At 40.2% G+C, this 27,766-nt stretch overlaps 1 protein-coding gene across 2 annotated transcripts in view; it reads left to right on the forward strand.

Annotated features, from left to right (window-relative positions):
- aff2 (AF4/FMR2 family, member 2) overlaps window positions 1–27,766 on the forward strand; it is a 173,382-nt gene that overhangs the window by 90,554 nt on the left and 55,062 nt on the right. For both annotated transcript variants that reach the window (XM_084353930.1, XM_084353931.1), the window contains exons 5-9: window positions 3,021–3,065; window positions 7,141–7,227; window positions 9,616–9,652; window positions 11,809–11,872; window positions 18,852–18,906. In XM_084353930.1, coding sequence (XP_084210056.1) covers window positions 3,021–3,065; window positions 7,141–7,227; window positions 9,616–9,652; window positions 11,809–11,872; window positions 18,852–18,906 — 288 coding nt within the window. The remainder of the gene's footprint in view (window positions 1–3,020; window positions 3,066–7,140; window positions 7,228–9,615; window positions 9,653–11,808; window positions 11,873–18,851; window positions 18,907–27,766) is intronic.

The following is a 27,766-nucleotide window of genomic DNA, read 5'->3' on the forward strand; positions in this document are numbered from 1 at the left end:
GATGTAAACATTGTATTTCTGCTTTATTTTGTTATACTGTGTACATTTTATACATTTTGGTTAAAAGTAGCCTCAAATCTTTTATTGGAAAGCACACGTTACCATCCTCCCGATATGGTTTTCTTTCGACTGACTGTCGAAACATAATGTTTTTATCTGTTTTTAACATAATGTGGACGTAGACTAATGAGCTCATGTGAAAGTACAGCTCATGTCTAGAAACCATTCAGGTGGATGTTTTGTTGTTGAGCTCAGGCAGGTTTGACTCTACCACACACACACACAGGCCGACTGGGATCACTTTTATTGTTCTGTTGTTTTAACGGTCAGTGATTGAAGGCAGAAGATGATGTCATCCTCCTCATCTTGGTTACTAAATTGTTCCTCTGCTCATGTTGGTGCTTTTACTAATGGTGTGTGACAGAGGTTATGGTGCTGTAATATGTTAGACATGAGCTCTACAGTGAATTGCTCTCAGAGTCTCTCAGTCTTCCTCCAGCTGTTCCTCGCTCTCTTTCTTCTTCTTTAATGAGTCTGTTTGTTGGATTGATCTAAGCTGAGATCTGGCCCGGCGAGCTGCTTTATTATGTTTTCAATTACTTTTTGGAAGCGATAATTTGGCAATGGATATTTATTCATGTGTCTTGTAGGTCTAGGCTAACAAAATCATGGGTTTCCAGCAGCGGCAATAACGGTTTGTTTGGAATAAACAGAAGAATAGCTCTGTAGTTTGTATTAGCAGCAAATATGCACTTTGGCTGAACTGACAAAGCAGAGTTCCAGCAACAGAGACTTCATTTTCTGATTAGTGTTTGATATTTGAAGGTTGAGCGTTCACCGTTTGACATTGATATTTTATTTCGGTTTCACCTTCCATGACAGGTTCAGATAGTGTCGTGAGAGTTTAACACCTGTCTGAACTGACAGTCCAGGCATCTGGGGTAATGTCACTATAATGTTCAGTCCAGATCACTGCAGTTCAATAGGAAAGACTTTATTGACAGGGACACATGTTAACACAGATTAGCAGTGTGTAGCAGCTGAACTGTTAAATTCAATCAGAGCAGTTGCATATGTTTAAGGTCAAACAAGCCTGTTTCTTTCTCCTTGAGTAAAACAGTCAGTCCCGCGATGATTTGTGGAGCTGAAATGACCTTGTGGTTAACATCACACAGGCCAGACCACAGGCATTTTATGGCTTTTTTGAATTTGAAAACTAAAACATGTCAGCTGTCTAAATGTCCCTCCATTACTTTTCTCTGCCCACACACAAGCCAGTTTTTATAAATCATACTAAGGGTAAATATAATCCTAACCATTTTATTGCATCATCTTAGACAGCCAAATGTGCAAATGTTCTGACCTTGACGTGTTAATATACGTAGATTTACAACACAAGCTGTAATTCGGCATTTTAAAATGAATGTTTCAAGTTTGATGAATGTTTTGACGTTGACCCAACAGATCGTCCGATCATAACTTAGTAACCGTAACTTGGCATGACCTGGCAAGCTTTGGATTTGTCCACATGCCAAAGTACTGTGGGCTGTAGCCAGAGCATTTCTTGGAATATGAAACATTTGGACGGGGATGTCTGCTTTTTCTAACTTTTCCCCAAATCAAAAACATACAAGCAAAATTCTAAGAAACAGTTTAAACAGTGAGTTTTCTGCTCTCACGCGAGAAGCAATCCTCAGACTGGCTGGCTAACTAGCTTACTACATAACCCAGAGTAGTAGCTGATTGTTACTCGCATGGCAAAGGAGAAAACACTTTATTAACCAAGTAGGGGACATTAGTTTTGGGGGTAGCAGGTTACATTAAAATAAAGTCCCTTTCACAATAGCTTGTTTGTGGTTAAGTTTAAGCTAAGCGATGTCCGGCTCTTTAAACTCCAACAAGCCCAGTGACGTTATCTGAAACAACCAACATTTCACTCAACAAATACATACAATATGCCAAAGATATGTGTATTGTGTTTCAGAGATGTCTACTGGAGTTAGTATGCTAATCAGCTAGCGCCAGCCCGTCGTGTCTTGTAGCACCAGTTTGTACCACAAGAGGCAATAGTCCTATCGCCCCCGTGGCTTCAGCTGGCAGCTGTTAGCGTAATAAATGAATAAAATAAACTCAAAAAATGTCAGTGTCTTACTTCTATTTTCCTTACTAGAAAGTAAAAGTCACCTTCTGAATCCTAGTTTCTCTCTTTTACTGAACTAAGACGAGCTCAGTTGCCTCGTTAACTCATCGTAAAAACACACTACATTCAAACTCAACATAAACTAAATTAAACTCACCAGAACGGTCTCCTTTTGTTTTTCCACAATCACCTCTGGTTTGGTCGAAAACTCAATTCACAGAGTATGATGTGAAAATGTTGTGCATGTCGTTTTCACCCGCTGATGATGCTCCACGGCTAGCTGAGCCATGAGCTATATTAGCTAACTGTAGTTGGCTACATCAAAGGATGGCTAGCAAAGAGCATCAGTTCTCGGTTCCTCTGATGATACACTCCCCCCGGTGTGTTTTTGGAGCTACCTTTGAATTCTGGCCATATTCTACAAATTACAGCTGAAAGACCTTTTGAATGGATCCAATCTTTTAAAGTTGTAGGCTAAACATTTAAAAACTGAGCCGGAGACAGCATTTTTAACCGAGTCATGGAACAAATGTTAGTTTAATTAGCTAGCAGGATACAGCTGATAAAGACTGCCAGTTACAATCATCGTTACAGCAGCAAAACAAATGAGAAGTCTGCATTTGTGTACCTCACAGAGCCATTGTTTAAGAAGTGATAAAGGAATCTGCCTCAGATATAACTGTAAACTGTACTCGTGCTGTGCGAGAATGTAAAGCTCGACAGGCACAGAATTGGGCACAGCGAATGGTCAATTGTTGTGTATTAATCTGCTTTACTTTTTCATTGTTTATAACTTTCTCTGTTTGCAGTTTCACATGGAGCTATATTTAGTGTTTAAGTCAGTGTCTCTCTCTCTCTCTCTCTTCTTTGTTTTATCCAGGTCAGCCTACCAAATGACTCCAGCTGTGTTGAAGAGATTTTGCGGGTATGTTGCTTGGCACACACACACACACACACACACACACACACACACACACACACACACACACACACGCACACACACACACACACACACACACACATGCACGCACACATAATTGCACTGATTATCAGCTGTTTTGTGTTTGCTCACAAAGACCTCGGTCTCTCTCGAGAGTCTGGTTTTAAGGAAAAAAAGGACAGGAGGAGGAGGAGTAGTGAGAGAAAGGCAGCGATGGAGAGAAAAGCAGAGGGAGATCTGTTGGCTCAGGTCAATGATTATACAAGTTTTTGTTTTTGTAGGATGACTTCATGCAGAAATCTTTTCCACCATTTTCTCCTCTCCTTTACCCTCCTTTTCATCTCTCTCTCTCTCCATCCTCCTCTTTTCCTATCTGGATGTCATCGAAATTACATGGAGCAACACATTTTTTCCACAATTCCCCTTCCTTTGTGTCCCATCCTCTCTTTTTTTGTTTTGTTTTGTTGGTGTGTTCCTTCGGATTGATGTCAAAACAGAAATGTTTTCCCGCAAATCTTCTCTCCAGTCAGAAGATTTGCACGGACAAGGACCTTCTCTGACTGCTTTATGTCAAGTTATCTCTTCCCCTCACTCTGTCCTCCTCTCCATGTTTGTCTCTATCTCTTCTCTCTCCTTTGTCAAATCGCTCACTGTGCCAGCTCTCTTTTTCGCTCCCTGTCTGTCTTCCTCTCTTCATCCCTCTCTGCCCTTCTGTCATTCACCTCTCTCTCCCTTTCACAAATCAATATGCTGGCCAACAGGCTGTGTGACAGATAGTGCGCTGTGAGCTGCATGAAAAGCCTTTGTCAATAATATCGGTGCACTATTGAATTCAGTCTGTGGTTTTTAGCCGTGTCAAGTGGAAAGATCAGGGAGTTCAAAATGTGAGGCGAGGTGAATCGGAGCGTAGGCCTGCGGTTCATTTTTCCCTTTCTGTGACGGCTCAGCTACAAGACGGTTGTAACAGAAGCATTGTTGTTTCGGATGTTTTCACAATTCGAGATAACAGCGTGGATCATAGATATTGTGTACAAAAGAAAAGCTGCATGAAACCGACTTCAAACCACCGTCCTTCAAGCATGCAAGAGACTGACTCCTCGAGTATTTGGACCACCTTTGTCTCTTATTAATGTATCCATGCCAATACTGTAACATGTGGTGTGGTGAACATTAATGCCTCCATTGTGTCTATTATTTTCTACATTGAGACACCTCAGTACATGTCACTTCTCATTTACCTCTAATGGCATCCAGCCATGCAGATGTGCACGTCGAGGTTTCAAGATCTATCATATTTCTGCTTCCACCCTGATATGTCGTATGGTGACAACACTGAAACATACGTTAAATCCGCAGATCTCACCATCAACTGTTTTCACTGGAACAAAAAATGTTCCCCTCCAACTTCGTCCTAGCCCCCATGATGCTTTGCACAAATTATGTCCGCGACTTCAGGTATTTTTACACCATGGCCTTATATTTAGATGTTTCTGTGTATACGTACCAAATGTTTTGGAATCGGTCCACGGCTGCAGTGTAATCCTTTGTGGCAACTCCGACTGTCAGAGTCACGTCCACTAAAAGTGTTTGTTTTTGCCACTGACAGGCTGATGTGTGAAACAATTGCCACAGAAATTTTTGGTTAAAAATACCAGAACTTTTTTGAAACCAGAAACACAAGTTTTGCTGAAAAAGCAGTCTCACTCTGGAAGGAGGGAGCAGTTTAACTTGAGGAACTGCCAGAAAGAATATTTCCAAAGTCGTCGCTGTCTATTTAACAGATCTGACAGTTTAACTCTCCAGATTTCAGAGCGACAGTTCGCCTTGAATGTGACTTGTGTTTCTGGTTACAAAACGGATCTTTTGTTTAACAAAAAGGTCTTTCTCTGCATTAATCATTACTGTCAAGTTGTCTAAGCAGTAACAGTAACAACCTCAGCCTGTCAGTGGCAAAAACAAGCACTTTCAGTGTTCGTAACTTTGGCGGTCGGAGTTGCCCCGAAGGATTACATTGTGGCTGTGTGGCGGCTGCCAGCTGAAGTGATCCGCTTGACCAATACCAAAACTTTTGGTACATATGAATCATTTGCACACCACAACATGTAGACATGGGGCCCAGGTGTTTCTCATTCGACTTTATCGAGTGAATGCTCCTGACACTATTATTATTGCTTAGACCACTCGCTTTGTTTCTTACACTAGTTCCACCGAGCGCCCTCCTTTAAGTAGTTTATGGAAACCTACCAACCGATCAGGACTGAGAAATATTAAGTTAATGAGGACAAATTTGAACTCTAACAACTCTAACACATCTCCTTCATGGTTCCACTGTGTCTTGGAGACATTCGAGAAGTCTCCTCCTCTTCAGAAGACACATTTAAATAAATACACGTTTGCTGCTCATTTATATTCAATTTGCTTGTACGTACACTGTGCTTATACCTTCACAACAAGGAAATATAGTTTTGCTACATTTCCTCAGGGACAACAAATGAAAAGCGTCTTTAAATATAAACTCAGGCTGCTCTGGCAGAAAATAGACCCAGTGTGTAAAGATAGTGGAGAGGAAAATGTGAGAGACCACAATGTGGACATTCAGGGTAAATTTACATTTTGTGTATTTGTGTTAAGGTGTAATTATGGTTGATACGACTAGTAGATAATAACTGTAAAACACAGTGACATGTGGCTCTGTGTTAATATCTGTGTGTGTGATAGGGTGACAGACTGAGCTAATCACATACAATGGCAGCAGCAACACATTTAGAGACACACATACACATATTCAAATACATGCACGCACACACACACTGGCACACACCATCAGGAGTGCCGTCTGTCAAAACACAGGAACTCTTCTAAGAGGGACGTGATGATGTCAGAGAAGCGTTGCCTAGCAACGCTCCGTATGTCGTCAGGCCAAGTGTGTTACAATTGCAGAGAGGGAGAACACACACATGCACATAGACCTTACTCATACTCAGGAATCTTCAATAGGCTCCACAACTCACTAAAACACACTCTTAACCATGGAAACATGAGTCATCTGATGAATGTGAGTCATCCACCCCTGAGGGGTGAAGAGACGCATGATGGGAAATTGTGATGTCAGTGACCTTTGAAGCCCAATGACCTAGTGACCCGCTGCTGTACGGCAGCTGTGCGAGTGTGAATCAAAGTAAATGCAACATTTATCAAATAATTAATTCTGATGTTGGAATTGTGTTGCAGATTTGTACTTTGCAACTTACAAAGGATTTAACTTTCGAGAGTGAGTGTGTGTGTGTGTGTGTGTGTGTGTGTGTGTGTGTGTGTGTGTGTGTGTGTGTTTGCTTGCAGAGAGGGCATGAAAGAGAGAACCTGAGTTTGTGCTTACATGAAAAATTAGCTGGTGGCTTCACTTTGCTTTGTGAGCAGATTTCCCATACATGCAGTACCTCTCCACTGTTGGTGAGAAAGAGAAACAACCTATACCTAACAGATCATGTAGCTATGGTACACACAAACACACACACACAGGCACACACACATATGCTTATCTTGTTAACTAATGGGAGCTTGAAGCTACATATTGATGCTGGAATTCAACTAGGGAGACTGCGCGATTAGAATAATTGAAAGGCGATGCTGCTGCTGCTGCTGTGTAGCCGAGCTTTAATGCAGCCGACCGGAGTCAGCTTTTATTTTGGTAATTCAACAACTCTGCACTCAGTTCACTCTCAGTACAGTGATCCCTGGTGTGCCACTAACTCCCCGTGCTCCTCTCAGTTCAAACTCTAATAAAGTCCTCTCTGATGGGGGACGCTTCAGCACAACCTTGATTGAATGCTGACTCAACTCCTCTGCATCAGAGATGTTGCATAAGCAGTCCCTTTGCTCGAATTTGCTCAACTTTAGTCATCATTATTATTCAGAAGGTACTTATCCCAGGAGGGCAAAACTACAGTTACCGTGAAGCATGCTGTATTGAGTTTGGACTGGAGCCAAATATGCAAAAATATCAGATTATTTGTGTAATGTTATAAAAAAGGGGTGTTTTTGTGTGTGTGTGTGTATTTAGGAGATGACACATTCCTGGCCGCCTCCTCTCACAGCCATACACACTCCTGGGAAGGCTGATCAGACCAAGTTCCCCATCCCAAGCAAGGTGAGTGTGAGCTCTCTGCCTTCGTTCCACTCGTCTCTAATTCACCAAAGTAAAAGATCTCCGCTCACATTGAGGTGTAAAAAGTGCAAACTAATGTCACGTATGCTTCCTTAAACTTTGTTATCACGCTCTCTACTTGAGCTCTGACTCCACCGTTTCCCTTTTATTTGTGCATGAGTCAGTGAGTGGCGGAAAAAGATGTGACACAGATGAAAAACCTTCACTTAAACTCCTACACTTATCGGCGGCTCATCACCAAACTAACTGCAGTCTGTCACTGAGAATCTTCAGTCTGCTAATTAGATCTGATTCATAAATTCACTGCGGCGCTGATTGCTGTGATTGAATCAGATTACTGTTGCCTCATCCTGCACAGTGGCACAAGTGACAGCCAATGAAATTAAAATGTTAATTAAGTATTGCATGTTTAATTCCCTTCCTGCGAGGAAGTGGACATGAAGCGAGCCACTTTCAGTCTGCAGGCGTCTGAACTGTCGCTGTTAATATTTTTTATATTAAATCTTTGGGTAGAATTTTTCAAACATGACACCTTTTATAAATGGTTTTTGTAAATTGTAATTTATGACTTTATTCATTAGTAATAAAATCTAATGCTTCAAAGTCAGTTGTAAGTCATTAACAAAAGCACATTTTGGGTTGCCAGGTTCAGAAACCTCTTTGGCTGGTTTAGCTTTCTTTGTGTTTCAGAGTCCATCTGGTAGTAAATTGTCAACATTTAACCTTTTATGAACATTTAAAGTTGTATGATTAACATGAATCAATCACACACAATGTACCAACTGTTGCTGTAAGATTATTTGAACATAAGAAACATGTGTTGTTCAAATTTATGGCTTATTTGTAATTTCCAATTTTCCAATGAAATTTTATAATTCCTCTTTTTTTTTGCATTGATTTAATAAAAAAATGGTTGATGACTCGTCCTCAAGATCTTTACTCAAGACACAAGACTCACAAAGTGACTTGCAGCCCACTGTTACCTGACGGTCCACAGCTGTGCTGGAAGTGTGTTCACAATTACATGCAAGAGGTCACCAAATCAAGATCACCCTGAGCTAGCAAAGTCATACAATATCTATAAAAATAAAATCCTATACAAACATTTTTCACTGTCAGTATTATATACACATCCACCCAACCTTACATTCTCCAGAGTACGATATTTCCACATTCTGTTTGTTATGAAAACCTCAAATCATGTAAAAACATCAAACACTTTTGTTGGCAACCATTGCAGCATACAAAAGTCTCACCATGATTGGGTTGTAATTTTACAAAAAGAGACATTTCTGGAACTTATCCAACAAATACGTTCATCCTCCTCTTGCTTTTTCTTGTATTCATTTATTAGAAAAAAAAAAAAAAGCCTCTCAGACGGGAGCTGGCTTCCATTGTTCACTTAAAGGAGCCGACTCAGAGCGACCTTCACTGATAAAGGACACCATATTACAAAGTTGCACTAATAATGTTTGGCTCCTGTCAATCTTCTCCAAAAGAAAAATTTCAACCCACTTCAAGCTAAAGAAAGCTTTTTCATTTTCTATTTTTTAAAACCTCTGATTGGTATCTGGTTGCTGTTGTGTTGTTTCCTGAGAAGAAAAAACCTGCGGTAGGCAAGCGATGATTTCCTGTTGATAATAAACAGAAATAAGTGGGTTTTTTAACATGACTGGTGATAACAACCAACAAAACATCACTTACAGAAACTTCAACAGAAATTTCAAGGAAATGACACTGTAGCACCACCCACACTGTTTGTTTGACAGGTTGTGTTTGAGGAGTGAAGTGCAGAAAACACACAGTAATCAACAAAGACCGAGACACAATAAAAGCGGGGACTAAAGAATCGCTGCTTCAAAAGATGGATGGCGGTAAAGTTTCTCCTGCTCCGACAAAAATGCTTTATGACAGCTCGAATGTAAACGGTGGGAATATTTGTCACATTAAAAGCAACATAAATGTTATATTCAACATTTATCTCCGATATGGCAGTAATATTCAGACTGAAACAGCAGATGTGTTTTCTTCTTCTGCAGATTGCTTTTATGAATCACTTTTAATATGCACAACATCACACTGGTGCTGATGTCGAGAGAAGAAGCAATGTAAACACTGAGGCGGTGAATCTGACCCGGTAGTTAATGAATTAGGAAAGACTGTTGTGGCGCTTTCAGCCCTAAGCGTCACGCTAATCCTGCCAGGGAGTTTTTAAGAATGAGGTGCGGCGCCGACGCGGGGAGATGAGAGGATCTGAATTCTGTTTAATGGCATCGTTGTGCTGCTGTGAAATCAATAATGACATCTGTTGGTTTATTCATTCAACTCATCGCCCTCTGGCTTTCTCTCTCCCTCTCTCCCTCTCTCTAGGAGTCACAGCATGTGACCTCGGGCTACAACACCCAGAGTAAGTTTCCCAGCATCAACACTCACCTACTGGCTCCGTGATAATTAACACTGGTGAGGCCATAAAGGCAGCACCGCTCAGAAGTGATGTGAGAAAAGCAGCTGATGTTCAAATGAATTCGTAGCCCCGAGAGCATCATAGTCAGAAAACCTCTCCTTTATCTTTCTGTGTTCGTCTAAACAAGTAATCAGACAAACATGATTGCACGCACGCAGCTCAGTTGGTTCGATTGATTGTGGAGGCCATGTCTTTTATTATTAATAGCAGCGAGGATGCTCACACACAGGAACACAGACATTTATTACCAAACTCACACTCAGCACACTGTTTTTAAAGGGGCACTATGTAGTTTTGGAGAAGAAATTCAAACTCAGAATTTGAGTATTTACAATATTAATGAGACAATAACTGGGGCTGTCAAAGTTAACGCTAATTCCTCTTAAAGCTTGGTTATTTTTTTTTTAACGCACGCATGTTATGACCCTTGGTCCGCCCCGTAGTTTGGGAAATCAGGAAGCAGTGTCAGTGTCAGCAGTAACATTGTGGATGGCAAGCAGGAACAAACCTCCTTGAGCAAATTAACTTCAATCTCTCCAAGTTAAAGGCCAGATAACAAAAAAAACAGCAGTTGAACAACTGTTTTTACAGGTTTGGTGGAGTTACCCTTTAAAATCACAGTATGTAATTTCTACCACTAGAGGCCTCTCAATCAAAACAATAACAAAAAATGTATGATGATGTTGTGAAGTAGTGTGGGATCATGGGAGTCTTCATTGTTAAACAATCACTATTGCTGGTGAAGATCTATCTGACGTGACTCAGACATTAATGTTCCCAGACGAGGTCATGTCGTAAAAATGTAGTCGCGTTATGTTTAACCACGTTCCCCAACTTCCTTCCTCCCTTTCTGACTCTCTCCTGGAAGCGACAGACGACAAACCATTTGGGATAATGTTAGTACACAGCTTAACCAAATATATAACAGAGGTCAAGTTGTTCTCAGAAATCTTACATATGAGCTGAACACAACTAGAGCCTGGCCAATGCTGGATTTTTGGGGCTGATGCCGATATTGGGAGGGAAGAAAATATTGATACACACAGAATATTTACATAAATACACTTTTTTAGTATTGATCCCTCAAATCAATCAAACACTTATGAGAAAGATGCGTATGTATTGGACACAGGATGTTTTACAGTTTAACAATTAACTTTAATGTACAAAACAAATATGAAGATTTTTTGAGAACTTCCCCAAGAATCATTCATGTCAGCACATAGTGGACAACATATACACCAATACCTATATATCTGTCCCAGCATCAGCCAATTATATCAGTATGGGTTTTAAACAAAATGTATAACAAAGTTATTTTTCTTTTTTGATATTTTAATGCTGAAATGTCCCATTTTATATTGTTTAAATATTAATCTGACAATTGAAGATAGTTATAAATAGTCAAAAATACTGAAATTTGCTCACTGATTTCTGCAACATTCCCCACGATTGTCTCACACAAGAGGACATATTGAAGGGATTGCTGCCTAAACAGCCATACTGTACATGTACTGTATCTAAATGTAGACCACTTGAAAGGATCTCATTTGTTTCATCATATATATCATCACATTGCCCAATACTGGATTTGTACATTACAGTAGCTCTGACTCACATCAGATCTTCAAAAGCTCCTCTGAACTTGTGCTCTTTTGTTAACCCCATCGTGTAGTCTTTTGAGATGTTTGTGATGTATATAAAGCTGAAATGTTTCCCCACTGGCAGCCTTTTCTCTCTGAAGAAACGCCGCTGACTAGAATATAAAATACAGTGAAAGGGTTCAGAAAGTGTGTGTTGGAGGAGAATTCATCACCTCGAGTCGTTGTGGTTGCACAGTGTATTTCAGTTTGAATTTTATTGCAAAGGGACATTTGCTTTGTGTTTACACCCAAACTCCTGTTACCACAGTGAAGAAAACACACACATGGACACACACTAATTTAATAACACTGGAGCAGGGTGTCATGTTTTCCAGGGTGGCACAAGTACCACACATCTACAGTGATTTGAGTCTGGCTGCTTGTCAAACAGTAATCACTCTCAGCCAAAGACGCATGCAAAACAGTGATACTTGAATGTCCTCTGTTGTGTTGCAGAGCGATGTACTGTATCAGCTAACAAGCCTGCTGCTGCTAAACCACCAACTGCACCACAGAAGTCGTGAGTATCTCTCTCTCTGACACACACACACACACACACACACACACACACACACACACACACACACACACATAAACAGAGAATTTCTGACCCGCTGCTGCGCTCGCCTCAAGGTAAAATTAAGCTTGACTCTTGGATGAAATTCACTGCTGGTAGGAGGAAAAAAAGATTGTGTGGATCAGAGCGGGAAAGTGCAGCTACATTAATTTAACGTGAGCCAGGAGCATATTGCAACATCTCTGGCTGCAGCCCACTCCACTTCACTCACAGAGCTGTACAGCAGGATTCATGGCGGGGGGAGATTGGAAAGGCAGAAATCTTGGCTTGTAAATCCGCCTCACGGCCCTGATTCATCCCGAGCCTGACCGAGACAAGCATAATGATTTTGTTTTAGAAATTGACAGTTCGCTGAAACGTCTCTCCGCCGAACAGTGATTGTCCACTCACGGCTGAATTACTGTAACTACGCAGCAACGGCCTTTAGCGTTTACAAAATCCAAAACACAAGAGGAAGAGTGCAGGAAGTGGATTAAACAGTGTGTTTATCTGCTCAGCTGTAAACTTCAGCATATTCAAGTTTACCACTGACAGAAGTAGTCTAACCTGACCCAGCATCATTAGGAGCTTTATTATCTTGTAACATGTTGTGGGGTTGAGCAAAAACAAGTCTCATTTATAAAAGTAAAGGAACTGTGTAGCCGACGCTAGTCCACTATATCAGAGTGTGACATTGGCAGCTTTGTCCAGATTTTTCTTTTTGCTACAGCCCCTCTGAGCCGAGCTTGTTACCAGAGGTAGCGCTGCATTAGCCAAACACTGGTTAGTACTCAACCTAAGTGCCTTTTGTCTTGCAACAATAAAAGTGACACATACTTTTTAAACAATGGGGGAATGTATGTAAGCTAAGCTGCTAAACAGTTATGTAAGAATGAAATAAGTGTGATCCTACATTTTTTATTATCGTACTTAAAGCTCCACACGCAGTACAAGAACAATGCCGCTCTTTTATCACCATATCATCACTAGTATCACAAACCTTTTTTTCTGGGACTCCTTCTGTTTCTAAAAAGTCAGTCCGAGCCAGTGTTTGCAACAAACTCATGCTGTCAACATTAGCTTTTTTTAGCTAGCTAGCTACAGCTGTCGTTTCAGTGAGCAAAAAAGTGTAAATATATGGAGTCCCGCAGGAATGAGTCCTAAAACCCAGAAATCAGTTAGCATTTTTGCACGTCAGGATCCCTCGTCTCGAGGTCAATAGACTTTTGGTTTTGGTTTTCGGTAAATGTCTGAAATAAGGTCTGTGGTTAACACAAGCTTAAGAGAGTTTAATATCGACATTAGACGTTACTAAGAATATTTCAGTAATATATTATGACAGTTATGTCAGGTAATGCGTTACAATCCTCGTTACCGACCAAAGCGAAGTGTTTATTGTTGCTTTTTTAAGAGCCCGTCCACCACGACCATATTAATATAGGCTGTGTGTATTTAATATGGCCGAGCCTATAAGTTCTTTGTTCAGTCTCTGTGTGACTGTAATGAGTCATATTTCATAGGACTAATGATGAAGACTAATCCTCCGAGTGCACTTTAATTTACATTCTTGAATCACACCATGCATCCCTTGTTCTGTGGACAAAAATATAAAGGCATAAAAAAAGACATATTTGACTTGTCATGTCATTATAGGCTCCATTATAGAAGGTAGTTTCATATGACTGAGCCTACAATTAAAAATATTTATTTCTTATATCTCCCTTTGATCCTTTGTCTGCCTGCTCATCCCTGTGTCCAAGGACATTTGTTTATTTATAAAAGATCTAGGTTATTAAATTTCTATTTGGGCATTTTGTTGAAAGTAACTAAAAAGTAGTACATTCATCTATGCAGACAGAAATATTGTAACGTAATATATTACTTTAAAGTGAAGGTAAGTAGATATATGTAATGTATTGCATTTTGAAAGTAACTCACCCAACACTGTTTATAATATAGTTCAGTAGATGTTTAGTGATGGTGATGGGGAAGTCGCCATGATGTAGCTTCTTACTTCTGGTGATTGGATTTATGCTTCAAAAATCATTAAAGTGGTGATCATCTGTGACTATTATCTCGTTGAACAAAACGTGTATACTGTAGTAGTATATTCGTGTGTTTGCCACAGAGTTTACTTTCTGCAATAATCCAAAATCCACTTGGAAAGTCCCATAGGCTTTTTGTCAAGGGAACCAGGGCGATGTGATCTGGGTTATCTTACAAAAATGGCCTCCCTACAGCGCTCTATTAGCACTGACAGGAAACAAGAAGCTTCAAGGCTTTTGTCTACATGCTGAAATCACGGACCCATTGTTTAAAACATTGGAGTAAGTCATCACTGTAAAGGACATGAAAGAATGGATAGTGGCAACAATAGCTAAGGGTTTTTTTTTGGCATCTATCCATTTTGGATGACAGTAATTCAAACAAATGACAGAGGTGCTCACCAAACTGAAGAACACTGATCTATTTGTTGTATCAGAATGTTTTTTTGATGTAAAACAAAAAGCTGTTAGTTCTGGTGCTTCTACACATTTTGCTTTTCTTGTTTAATTTCTTTCCTCATCAGGGGAAGAGGATTTTTTGCTCTATCCACAGTCGTATTATCCCTTTAACATTAGTTCAATATGACAACTCCTGTGTTACTACCTCTAATGAGAGTTTTCAAGTGCTAAGTGCCATGAATTATTTATGCATTTGATGAAAGCTCATTTTAAAAAAGGAGAGAAAATGTGGCAAGCGTAGTGTCAGACAGAGGCTTTTGAAAATGAAAAAGACTTGATGGCCAAAAGATGATGCAAAAATCCTGCAAGTTAAAAAGATGTCAAAGCAGTCTGTAGTCAGCACTAATTCAGCTCGTTTCATTAAAATTCCAGGTCAGCATGTAAACTCTCATTTCCTCCTCTTTAGATATGTGTTTAAATAGTTAATTGTATCTCCATTAGGATGATGTCTGCTGGAGCTGCACTGCTTTTTGTGGCTTATTACACTATTTTGGTTCCAAAGCCGATAAGCCTTTTTGCTTTTGATTACTATTGTCTGCCCTGAGGTGTAATTTTTTTCCCATCTTGTATTCAAGCATAAATGCTGCTTTGTTTATTAGGGTGAAATAATTGTTATTGGTTAAAAACAATGCCTGTTTACTGCAGCCATTAGGCAGTTCTTTGTTTTTACTGCGATGCTCAACAGCGTAAAATGTTCGGGATAATGAACACCTCGTCTTATTCAAGAGTAATTGTGCCGTTGAGGCTAATTGCTATATTCTTTGCCGAATGTTTACAATGTCCGACCATTACAGAAAACTCATCCGACAGTAATCCCTCTCAAACAGGCTCTGTGCATTAATGCTACATAGAATATGTTGTGTTTGATTTGTTTATTTGGTTAGAGCAGAGAGTAGAGAGGATACCATACCCTCCCGCTGCAGGAGGTTCATTACGCTCGGATCCGCTCACATGATGCCGAGACAACTGCGTGTATGCAACAGAGCGGAAGAAGTGAAGAAGACTCGTGTCTAGTCGGAGCAGCTTCGGTGGTTGCTCAGTCGGCAGTGTGGTCGTCTCACCTGCTGGCAGCGACAGAAACACAGAGTGCAGTTTAACATCCTAGACACAGAGCAGGGCCTCAACACTGCCAACTACAAGGTCTCTGTTTGCTCAATACGAAAAGAATACTGTCAAACATGATGCTTTGTCAGCACCAAGTTACAGGAGACAATAAGCAGCCAAGTGTTATTGTGATGTTATTAAAACACGTTGGAGTGTGAATGCACTTGCTGTAAGTTGCTTTGGACAAAAGCATCTGCCGAGTGAATGTAATGTTAATTTTGAATGAGATTCAGCAGCACTAGTAACACATCTGCTGTGCAGGTGCATGTTCAGATTCTGATGCATCCTGTGTTAACAAGTATTTATCTTCAATAATAAGACACAACATGAGTGACAACAACCAACGAGCCTTGCGTAAGAGCTCAAACTCAGAGCAAAAATCTGACACATTGCATCAAAGATACCAATTAGGGTTGTGCGATGTCAACCAAATTGGCATTGGGCTATGTCAACAGTGAAACGTCGTGATGGACGATGACACATTTGTGGGAGGACGGGGGTGTTGCTATGTTTTTCTGAATTTGAAGTAGAAATCTCTGACTGTGTCACCCAGCCGCCGACATGCATCCCTGATTTGGATTTAAAAGGGTTTCCTCTCCACACCACCTGTCTGTATATTAGCCCCAGAAGCTTGAAACAACGTTAGCTGACTAGCTAGACTGAGAAAACTAAGCTAAGAAAATGCAAATAACAACGATACAAACCTCAAAATGACAACGACTTCAAAAGCTGGTTGAACTACAGTCTGCTCACGTGTCTGTGTTGTTCCTGCAGAATAATGAACCACAGTAACATTCAACCTCTTTGCCTCCTTGCACTTTACGAGACCAGCGGTTCCTAATCTTTCAGGCTTATAACCACTTAAAACAAAACACTGTCTACTCTCAACCCGTTGTCACCGGATGCATGTCTTCCTCTCACAGCCAGTTCAATCAAAGAGAGATTTTTTTTCACTCTTGACTCATTTTCAGAGGTAAAATTATCCGATGATTCACAAAGAAAAATGCAAAGATTCAAAGAAAGCCTGAAAAAGTTAATTTAATTTGTTAGAGCAGGAAACCGTGACCCCCAGGTTGGGAACCACTGCCCTAAACAAACGTCTGACTCACAGATAGTTACAGTATGTGGTTCGCATTGTTGGCATAGCTTTTGAATGAAGGATGGAGTTGGTGTGAGCAGTGCTGGCCACCATAAAAAGCAATGGAAAGAACAACACATAACAGAACCTGCATTAAAAGGAGATCCAAGTGCAGCAATGATCGCTAAGCGCCAAAATGGAGTCAAGAAATGATAAATGAAGGGGATATTTTCCTGTAGAACACAGAGGGACAAGAAGCAGAGAAGGACAGAGTTAAAGGAGACATTTTATCCTCATTTTTAGGCTCATCATTTCATTTTGGGTTACTTCTAGAATAGGTTTACATGATTTAAAGCTCAAAAAACACAGTTTTCTCATACTGTCCAGTGCTGCAGCTCTGTATTCTCCGTCTGTCTGAAACCCCTCCTGTCTCTTTAAGGCCCCTCCTCCCAAGCACCCAGTATCGTGATTGGTCAGCTCACACATGACTGAGCTTACAACAACCGCTTACAACAACAGAGTAGATGTGCTAAATCAATTCTTATGTGCCGAACTAGCTGCTAGGCATAAATTATGTAGATATGTGACATTGTGATGTCGTGTGATGTCACAAAGTCACAGAATTAAAGGAGGGACTACTGACGAGGCGTTTCAGGCGCAGTGTGTTCTGTGGGAGAGAGGAGCTCCTGTTGGTGCGAACTTTCAAGATCTTTTACACGCACACGGACATTTAAAACACTGAAGGAGAGGGAAATAAAAACAAACAAAAGCCTAATAGGACTCCTTTAGGGCTGTGAGCTGGTCTGAATAAGTTTGTCTTCATTGTGGACGATGACACAGAGACGCTGGCAGGGAGCTTGTTCAGCTTGAGCGTTTTCCCCCTAAAGCCAAGTCAACTCAAGAGAAAGATTTATGCGTGTGTTTTGTTTTGCAGCCGGAGTTCATGTGCATCTGAAATGCCGTGTTGAGCAATTAGTCATTAGCTGAGCGTGGCTTTGATTTAGCTTCGGAAAATATTAACATCCTCTCAGACAAACTTCCGCAAGTAATGGAGCACTGCTCGCGCTTTACTTTGAGAAATAAAAAAGACTCCGTTTTATGAAGGCAATTAAGAGCCTTGTAGAAATCTGATGCCGTGCTTTCCAAGCTGGATGCTTCAGTCCATAACTCATTTATATCTGACTGCGTCTGTCCTCATGGATGCTTCCACTCTCTCTTGCATTTTATTCCTTTCCCTCCACGCTTCCTCTATTGAGTCTCCATCTCCCTCTCCTCCATCGCGCGCTCCCCTTCTCCTCTCCGTCATTATCATCTCCATCTCACTCACTATCTCCCTCTCTCCATCTGTCCCTTCTTATGAAATAAAACATGAATCCATTATTCATTCATTCAAACATATCTATCATCGCTGCGTGTGCTGCACTGTGCCCCGCTTATCTGCAATGCTTTTTTCTCATTGTGCTTCAGTTATTCACCACTCGTACGGTCCCATCTGAAAACACCACAACACTGGGGAGTGTTTTTTAGCGGTGCAAGCACTGACAAGAGTGGTTCGTGAGGCAGTAAAAATCCCTTTAGGGGATTCTCCTGTCATAACAATAGCAGTGCCAGCTTAAAATAACAGGAGTTTGTGTGGAGGGTTTATATAAAGCAATAAAACACAGGAACTTGCCAATGCACAGCACATAAATACTGAATAATTTGTGCGGTAAAGAGCAGGTGATGCTCTGAGGGAGGTCATGTTATCGACTGTGTCTTGTATATCTCTTTCACAGCCTCCGTACATCTATATTGTTAGAATTTCATCTCCAGCGTGGTGAGAATAAACGAAAGCCAATAAAAGCAACAAGCAGGTCCTTTTTGTAATTATTAGCTCTCTCCAAAGTATCCGTGTACAGTCCTGACCGGGGGACTGATCTCGGCCGAGCACGTCCTCTTTGTTTCCAAGGAATTCTTGGCTGTAGGTCAGCGCTTGTCAGACAGAAAGTTTCCAGGTGAAAAAACAATCTGGCTTTCCTCCTCCGAGCTCGAAAAGCCGAACATCTGGTAGGTTTTAAGGCAGCGAAGTGCTCCATCCACTGTCCACCTCTTCACTCCCTAACATGAAGCAGCTCTGCTTCTTCTGCTGTGTAATTAATCCGTTTGCCAGAAATGTTCATGAAAGGGAATCGCCGACCACGACTCGGCAAATCCGACCTAATACGAGCAGACAGGAGGTCAGGACTGCAATAACACGTGTCTCTTTGTCTCTGCGCAGAATGTTGGAGGATGACCTGAAGATCAGCAGCGATGAGGAGGAGGGTGAACAAAAGGTGAGCTCCCCCTGCAGTCTGTCTGATCATTCATTCTTCTATGCACACTTTCCCTCGTTCCAGCTTAGTTAGTCCTCCAGTCAGCTGTGCATTCACATACATTTTATTAAAGTCATTTTTTTGTATGTGACATGCACTGATTCACTCATCTGTCCAGAAGTCCAAATCAGTTAATCCATAAATCCGGCTACCTTCAATCAGCTGTTATTTAGTATATGCGACATGGTCCCCCGGCTGGATGCAGATGTTGCAGCTGATGTTCAGTGTTAACCTTCAGACCACCAGGGAACATCACTGATATGTCGACTGATAGCGAGATACACCAGTAGGTTCACGTGCAAAGCCTCACCAGTGTTCTGCTGCGACTGACAGCTATTTACTTACAGGTAAATATTTGGAAAGATCAGTAATCACAATCATCAGGAGGCACGTGTATGTAAATGTTTTCTTTCACATTCTTCTTTTATTCTTCATGGATGACACAATCTTTCAAACACAAATGGTGTATCACACATAATGTGAAATAAAATACAGAAAGCTTAAGAAGACCTTATGTGGTCCAAATGCTGTCCTGTTGAAACAAATAGCACATTACCAAATCATAACTAACTTGGTATTTTAAACACAGCTAGGAACGAGGCTCGAAATAATTCTCGTTAAATGATTCAACTGAGGTCATAGGAGGTTCAGGCTGTAACAGCTTGAGTTTCACTGTAAATACTACAGAAAAAGACTCCTCTTCCCTGCAAGTACCTGTCAAATACCCAGCAGCATCAGTAACTATCTTCTAGTGCTGTGAGTTTACTCCAGCTGGTCGAGGTGTATACTATGTATCAATCAAAGCAAACTTTCCTGTAAATTAGTTGGGTTTTTTTCCGAGTAATTGTATGGTGTAGCCACTGGGAAAGGATTTATAAACCTTTTAAACTCATCAGGGACGAGTAAGTGTTTTTGTTCTCTTTGAATGGGGTCCATAAATATTGAAGTCAGGACCTCCAGTCGTGATTATCAAAGTGATTGCTTTGTTGATGTTTCGAAGAGCTTGTTATTTATAACAGCAATTGCTTATTATTCTTTCAGTCATGGGAGGACTACTGGAAGGATAACTTTAAATTTGAATCGTGTTTAACTATATCTATGATTGATCATCAAATTTAGAAAAGCTAGCACACAATAATGAATCCAGACGTAGCTTAAAGACAGAACATGTAAGATTGCTGAATCGAAATGGCTTAAGACCTCACTTACTGTACATGATCCCAGATGTTTCCAACAATGACAGCCTGCCACTATAACTTTCGGGAGAGCGCCAGAGAGAGAGGGAAAGTCGGTGAACGTGGATAAAAGTCTATGAACATTTGTGCTTGAATCATATCAGGTAGTTTTTCATCAGCCATGGTGGTTGTTAATTGGTTTGTTTACCACAAGTGAAGCCAATTTCAGCTAGCGTTGCTCTCATCCTACTCACACCAGTGTTTACTCACCCCGAACAGCCAAATTACCTTACTGTACTTTAGCTAGCGTTAAGCTAGCGAACAACAGCACACACTGATTGTGTGCATCTGCGTGTTTAAATTCAGGTCGACCTCTTCACCCCAAGTGAAGATCACTACGCTACGATAATCCATGTTTTAATCCAAAAAAGTTACTAAGTAATCTCTGAGCTCTCCTCTCTTTGGTAAGTGGCCCTGGATCAGAACAGTATCTGATATGACTGGGTTTAGTGCAGTTCATGTGATAGAATCGAAAGCTCCAGAACAGCTGCTAAAGGGACCTTGTCGGGAAATTTTACTTTTGTCGTCCAAAAGTTAATTAAATTTGCAATCAATTCTCTCATCTTTCTGTCTGTAAATGATGAAGGCGCCTCTCATATTAAGTTTGTTTGTTTCCTGCTTTTACATTTTACGGTTTCTATTTTGTGATCACTTCGATGTGTACTCTGTGCGCCGCCCACAAATTAATTAAAGTCCAATCCACAGAGTAGCGGACCTCTCCTTCTGTTAATGATTTTTGTGTTGTCATTTTTTTTTTTCATCATTTAAATGCAAATGAAATTAATCAAGTTGTAATAGCTTTTTTAAATTGATCAAATTATGAATTAATTATAATTAAACACAAAAGTCTGTAGTTATTCAGGTGGCACACTTTCAGGCGCTATAATTTGGGGGCTAAACAACAACTGTCAAAACTCTGAAAGGCCATAGCTGCTGCATCATCGGTGTAATACAGACAAGCCTTGGAGGGGATTATGCAGCATGTAGCTTTTTATCCAAAAGGGGTGTTTCAACACGGTTAGTTCAGTGTCTGTGACTGAAGAGCTTGTGTCTGTCACTCCGGGGCTCTTTGCATACGAGCTAGCAGTTGTCCTGTTCCTCTTGTCTTGTTTTTCTGTATGAAAATTGGCATGGTGGCCCTCTCTCCTCTAATCACTATCATCATGCATTAATGATGCCAGAGATGAGTTCAAAGCAGTCGGTGGGGGTCGTGCTGCTGCCCCCTCCCCTACTGCGCACACTGATATCAGCGCTCATCAAAGAGTCCGTGAGATATTTTCTGTTAATGAAAAGATACCAGTTTCTCTCATCCCCTTTTAACTGGCCTTCTGATTGTATAATTACCTCGATGGTAGATATTATAATTATAGATGATGGCAGGTCATTTATAGTGGTTTTAGTTGTTATAATTATGCTGAAAGTAGAACTGTTAATTACAGATACTTAGTGTGCATTCAGAATTGCAGCAAGTGGCTTCCTTAATCATAGGGGTTACTTATGATTATTCTCGGTATTAGAATGAACAGACAGGATGAAGTAAACTATGATTAATTCTATCTTTGTCTTTCTCTCTGTATCTCACTTTTTCTGTGTGAAATGCAACTACGTTATTTCTCTTGCTCTGTTTCCTGCTGTGTCACAATACCTTAATCTCTCCTTCGAGACACTGTGACAGGAAACCTCCAGCTATCTCTCGGTCTATGCCAAATATACGATAAAGATATCGTTTTGTAATGTCATTTTGATGAGTCATCTTAAAATTTGGGAGTGTATACATACACATTTTATTGAGTCAAATCTGAGTTGTGGCAACTAAGCAGACCTGCCAATCATATAAAACTGCACCTGACTGTTATCTAGTGGGTCGTAGTTGATATCAGAGCAATCTCTGAGGTGTGTGTTTCAATTTGAGTTGGTGAAACCTTTCGTTACACCCTCACATTACTATTACTACTACTTCTGCTTCACTGAGACTTTAAAATGAAGCAAATAACTCCCCTGTGTAACTTTTACCTGCTTACCATAGTTGTGCAGCCTCATGGTTTTCCTCTACAGTGAGGGATTGTTGCTACGTCCAAGATCTCAGCAGTTAGCTTGGCAAGTACAATGTTATCATAGCCAGCAGAACTGATTGCCCAAGCTCCAAAAACATAACCCAGGTTGTATTTTACTGCAGTTTTCCTACTGCAGTAGTTGAATTATTATAACATGTTGCAGAGCTTCTGGTCTCTGATGATGTTACCAAACTTGACAAAAGAGTCTCTGCAACGAGCTGTAGCACCTTTTTTTTCACCATTTAAAGTTTTGGCTTTGTTGAGATTTAAAGGATAAGTTCGCCCAAAATGAAAATTTGTAGTCCTTAAAACATTTCTGGACCTTCACAGCAAATAGGCGTTGCAGCATTCTCTTATTTTAAATTGTAAAAAAAAACAAAAAAAAAACAAAAAAAAACTTCCAGCATAATCCAAGCCAACGTTAGCACCAAAATCCTAAAGAGAACGTTATTTACACTCTTTTTGAGCCAAAATCTTCAGTGTAGCGGCTATACTAAAATCTCAAACGTGCAACTCGTCTGAAGTGGGTGCACAAACTTGCGTGTCAAGGGTGTAAATAACATCTTTTCAAGCCAGTTTGGAATCTTGGGACTTCTGGAGACTCGGATTACACCGCACAAGCTGAATGTTTTCTTTCAGTTGTTTTTTTTTACATTTTAATACAAGTCTCCCTCTACGTCAGTTGTTGAGGAGAACGCCGCAGTTTTGCTGTGAAGCTGCAGAAATGTTTTGTGAAACTTCATCCATCTTTACATAAGAATTGGGTGGAGTAGATAATGATTGAGATTTTGTTTTTGAGTGAACTCATCCTTTAAGCTAGCCTGGAGATCCAATCACGTCATCACGCTCTGATAAGACATCACTCTGCTAGGTATGGTTTCATACGATGGGGTTTGCTAGCCACAGCAAATTACATTTAATTGGATGAATGTATGCCCTTATGACCAGGGTGAGTCATCAAACAACACTTTAATGTTTTACAGGAAGTGTTCGGTATATGCCAGCAGATAACTGAACAATTCTCACAGGGACATGGGATTAGAACTTGTGGAAACGTATTTTACTGTTTCCCAAAATGTTGAACTATTCTTTTAAAGTCTCCACCACACGTTCTCTCTCTGTATTTTTTTCTTGTCGTGAATCTCTCTCTCTCTCTGGATGACTGTGCAAGACAGACACGGAGAGTGATCAAAATAAACAGAGGAGGAAAGCGAGAGAGAACGACAGAAAGAATGAAAGGAACTGAAAGTGAATAAGTTAGCGGGACAGAGAGGAAGACAAAGACAGACGAGACAGGCTGATAACAATGCAGACGAGGCGAAGATAAAGAGGGAAGGACGGAAAAGAAAACAAGAAGGCAGAGCGAGAGACAAAGAGGAAGAATGAGAGCGACGAAGAGAGAGAGAGAGAGGCTGAGATGAATTCAGTGGCATTTTTCTGTGCATGCTGTTAACAGGCTTATAGCAAATGAGTGCATGGTGTATTATCAAGCTTTTATAGCCTGAAGTGAAACACACACACACACACACACACACACACACACACACACACACAATATCAAATAAACAGACGTGCACGTATTACACACATGCATCAGTCCACATATACACGCACATACAGTGGACCCATGCCGATTTATACTCTGAAGCATTTGCGCCAGCAAACACATAAATAAAAACACATGCTGACAGTCTTCTAACACACACAGACACACACTGCCATTAGTATTCTGTGGCACAGCGCTGTGAGGGCAGCAGAGGAGTATGATGAATATGTTTTTGGCACCGAGCAAAGAGACGGAGGAGAGGAGGGAATTGAAAGAAAGAGCAGGGGAAGGAGGGATGGAGGAGAGAGGGGAAAGAGGAGAGGAAACAAGAGATAGCAGGAAAGAGAGAGATGTTCCTAATGACTTTAGAAACTGACAGAAAAACAGCAACCCAATTACCGCTGCAGGACTTTCCTTTGTCTCTCTATCTGCCTGCATTTCTCTCTTTTCTCTCCCCGAGCTTGTGATGACAGATCACCTCGGTCAGAGCAAAGTCAAGCTTAAAAAGCTCTGTCTTTATATAAAAATACAGCTGCAGCCGGTGAAAGTGTCCAGCACACTGGGGACCAAAGTCATGTCCGAACACTGTTTCACAGTCAGCTAGATGCAGAAATATTTAGACAGGTTCTCTGAGGTGTTTCCAGACATGTGATGTATTCATACTGTTATATGACATTGAACTTGAGAAATTGTCAAAGGAGATCAGTTTGAGCTGTGTAGCTTTGAGACAAATCTCTGGATGAAGTCATTGAAATAAACATAATATAAACATGATAGCGTGCAGGTTTTGCTCCAGGTAACCCATCAGCAGAGGTGATCAGTAACCACATCCAATCACAGCCACTGATTAGTCCATCTGGTCAATGTCGACCTTAACAGCGCCACAACAGAGTGTGCAGCACGACACAGAAGCTCCCCCCTCCACTATCCTAGTTTGACTCTTTTTTTATATATATACTGTTTTTAACTTTTGAAGTTTAGTTTAAGTTTTAAGTCAGACCATCAGCCATCAGACTGCACAACACCTAGTGTTGTACCTAGTACCTCCCAACCCACTTAAGACTAATTTCATGCATCACTTATAGTTAACGACAGATATTGCACATGTATGTATATACAAACAGCCTGTGTAAGTGTACACACTGTATGTATGTCTCAGGAAATGATCACAGATCCATCTCGTGTATATACAGTAGCATTTCTATTCTTTTGTTTTCCTTTGTCCACTCCCACCTTGTGCTGCTACTTTTGTACTGTTTTGTATTGTTTTCATACTGTTGTTCCTGTTTGCCACTGTGCCAAATTGAATTCCTCCTACGGGGCATCAAAAAAAGGTACATTTATCTTATCTTATCTTATCTTATCTTATCTTATTTTAAAGCAGATGTGATCAACCAATCAATTAACCTCTGAGCTGAATTAGACAGATCCTTAAGTATCACATGTCCTTATCATTAAGTAGTTACTAGTTGACAGTTTGAACAGTAGCCTCAATCCCTTGATAACAAAAACTTTGTCGATTTTCAACCAGCGTTGTATCACTACAAGTTTGGTAGTTTTTTTCTCAGTTTCCTCTGGTTATGGAGCACTAGATTTAAAAATATTTCTGTTCTACTGCATAAACATGTTTGTTAAGCTAACAACCCACATGAAGGCCAGTTGGGTCAACAACCCACAAGTGGCCCTAACGATTTTTAAACGAGGGTTTAAATCCTGCAACTTCCCTCCAGTTAGTTAGAACTGAGCAATCCTCTTGGATGAGAGGTGAGACGACTTCAAGAAACTGAAAAACGTCCAGTTCCCTTCGATACAGCACTTAGATTTACCATGACCTGGATGACTGAGAACCTTCATCAACAGCCCAGTTTTATGGCCCAGATTTAAAGGCCCATCTTTCCAGTATTGAAGCACTTCTTTAAATACGTGGCATTTGCTGTGTGATTAGTGCCACTGCTCATTTTCCCTGACACTCAATAAGCGTGATATTATATTTCATAAAAATGTAATAATTCCCTGTGACAGTATGGCTCCACCACTTAAGACCCTGGTATAATATCTGTGTTCTTTATTTAGGATCACAAAATACAGTTCATTGTGTAGGAATTAGTGGTAGAAATGGAATATAATATTTATAATAATGTTTTCATTAGTGCATAATCACCTAAAACTGAGAATCATTGTGTATTCGTTAAATTAGAATATATTTCTTTGTGTTTTTAGCATCCAATATAGGGGACAATGAGACAAGGGGTATTCTGTTTGTTGCAATTTGCAACCACTAAATCCTACAGACTGGACCTTTAACAGTATACTGTGGAGGTTTCGACCACTAGTAGCTCTATGGAGCAATGTTTTCATGCATGGGTTCTCGTTTTGTTTATACGTGTATAAAGTGGTGGTTAACTATAGTACAGGTTCAATATTTCCATTCTATATTACTTTTTATTTTCACCCCACTATTTATTTAACATCTATGTTTTTTATGGCTTTTTATGTAAAAGATATGAATACTCTTTTATCATTGATAGAGCCTGTGGACTGAGCAATACACTTTCCTAGTGGTAATGCAGGAAAAAGTATTGAAGATGAAAAAGATTGCTTGCTTAGCATAGATATTAACAATCCAGGACCAAAATATAAAAAATGAAATACAAGAGTTGTTGAGTCCAGTGTTTTATGAAGCAGGAAATATATTCAGCACGTTTGTCAGCCTTCAGAATGTACACTGTGTGTTTTTGTTGAGAAACAGTGTAAACAGGACTGTGCAGGGTGCATTTAAACATGTGGAATCTGCATCTGCTGGAAAAAATGTCCATAAAGTGAGCGAGTCCGACTTTTCACCAGTTTCAATGGCAACCTTCAACTAAGCATCTAAAGCATATAGTTAAAGAGTGACCTCAAATCACAGTTTAGGATGGTTTAAATGCACAGTGGCAAAAATGTTATATAAATAAGGAAAAAAGTGAAGTGTACGTGGATGTTTGTAGAGGACACCAGGGCGAGAGTCAAAACACTGCATGAAACACATCTTTGATTAAAGAAGCTCAAATCTGAGTTTTTTGGCAGAATAATCTTATTGTTTTTGCTGTAGTGAGTTTGTTTTATTGTCTGTATAATCACCTGTTTATGCCGGGAAGTCTCATCATTGTATTTCATTACCGTTAAGGTATTTCATTCAAAACTTTATTTAAACTCGTACCATTGAGGCTGCAATGATGTCGAGTTACAAACAAGTTAAAAATAGAACAAAACACAAATGAAAATCAGTTAAATCCCATATTATGGGGAGATCGCATCTTTGCAGTTGCCGACCCTAAACTCTGGAACAAGTTGCCTCTACATGTTAAGCTGCCCTCTACACTGCCTGTTTTTAAATCTTGTCTCAAAACACATTTTTATTCCTTGGCTTTTGATTCAGTATGAGGGTTGCCTTTCTTGTTTTTATGATCTTTGTGTTTTATTGTGTTGCTTTTTGCTGTTTCTGACTGTTCAGCACTTTTGCCAATTGTTGTCTTAGATATGCTTTATAAATACATTTGGATAGGATTGGACTGGATTGGATTGTAGAAAGTGAGTTTTCTCGTATATTTTGACTATAAGGTAGTTCTAGGTGGTATATAAATACTGCAGAAGTATCCGCTTAAAGGTGTTAAATGCAAGAATGTTAGTTAAAAAACATTTTTAAAAATTGACTTAAATTATCAACAGAATGTGAAGATATAACTATTTTGCATCATGTCAAAGATGTATATGTCTTGTGTTGCAGGGATATTTATTGAAGTTAGCATGCTAACCAGCTAGCCAAATTGTAGCTCGAGAGGTGATAGTCCAACAGTGAACAACACTAACAGCTAGCTGCTAGTTAAATGAGCTTACAAGCTAACGGCAGCTACTGTATAGTAAGCTGTAGAAATGTGCACAGTCTGCATTCAGAAACTGTGCCTTCACACGAGCCGTCAGGACTTCTGTAAGGTCGTGATGTCACA

This window comes from Pagrus pagrus (genome assembly GCF_965226575.1).
Source record: "Pagrus pagrus genome assembly, chromosome: 5".
In the NCBI taxonomy this organism is placed as follows: domain Eukaryota; kingdom Metazoa; phylum Chordata; class Actinopteri; order Spariformes; family Sparidae; genus Pagrus; species Pagrus pagrus.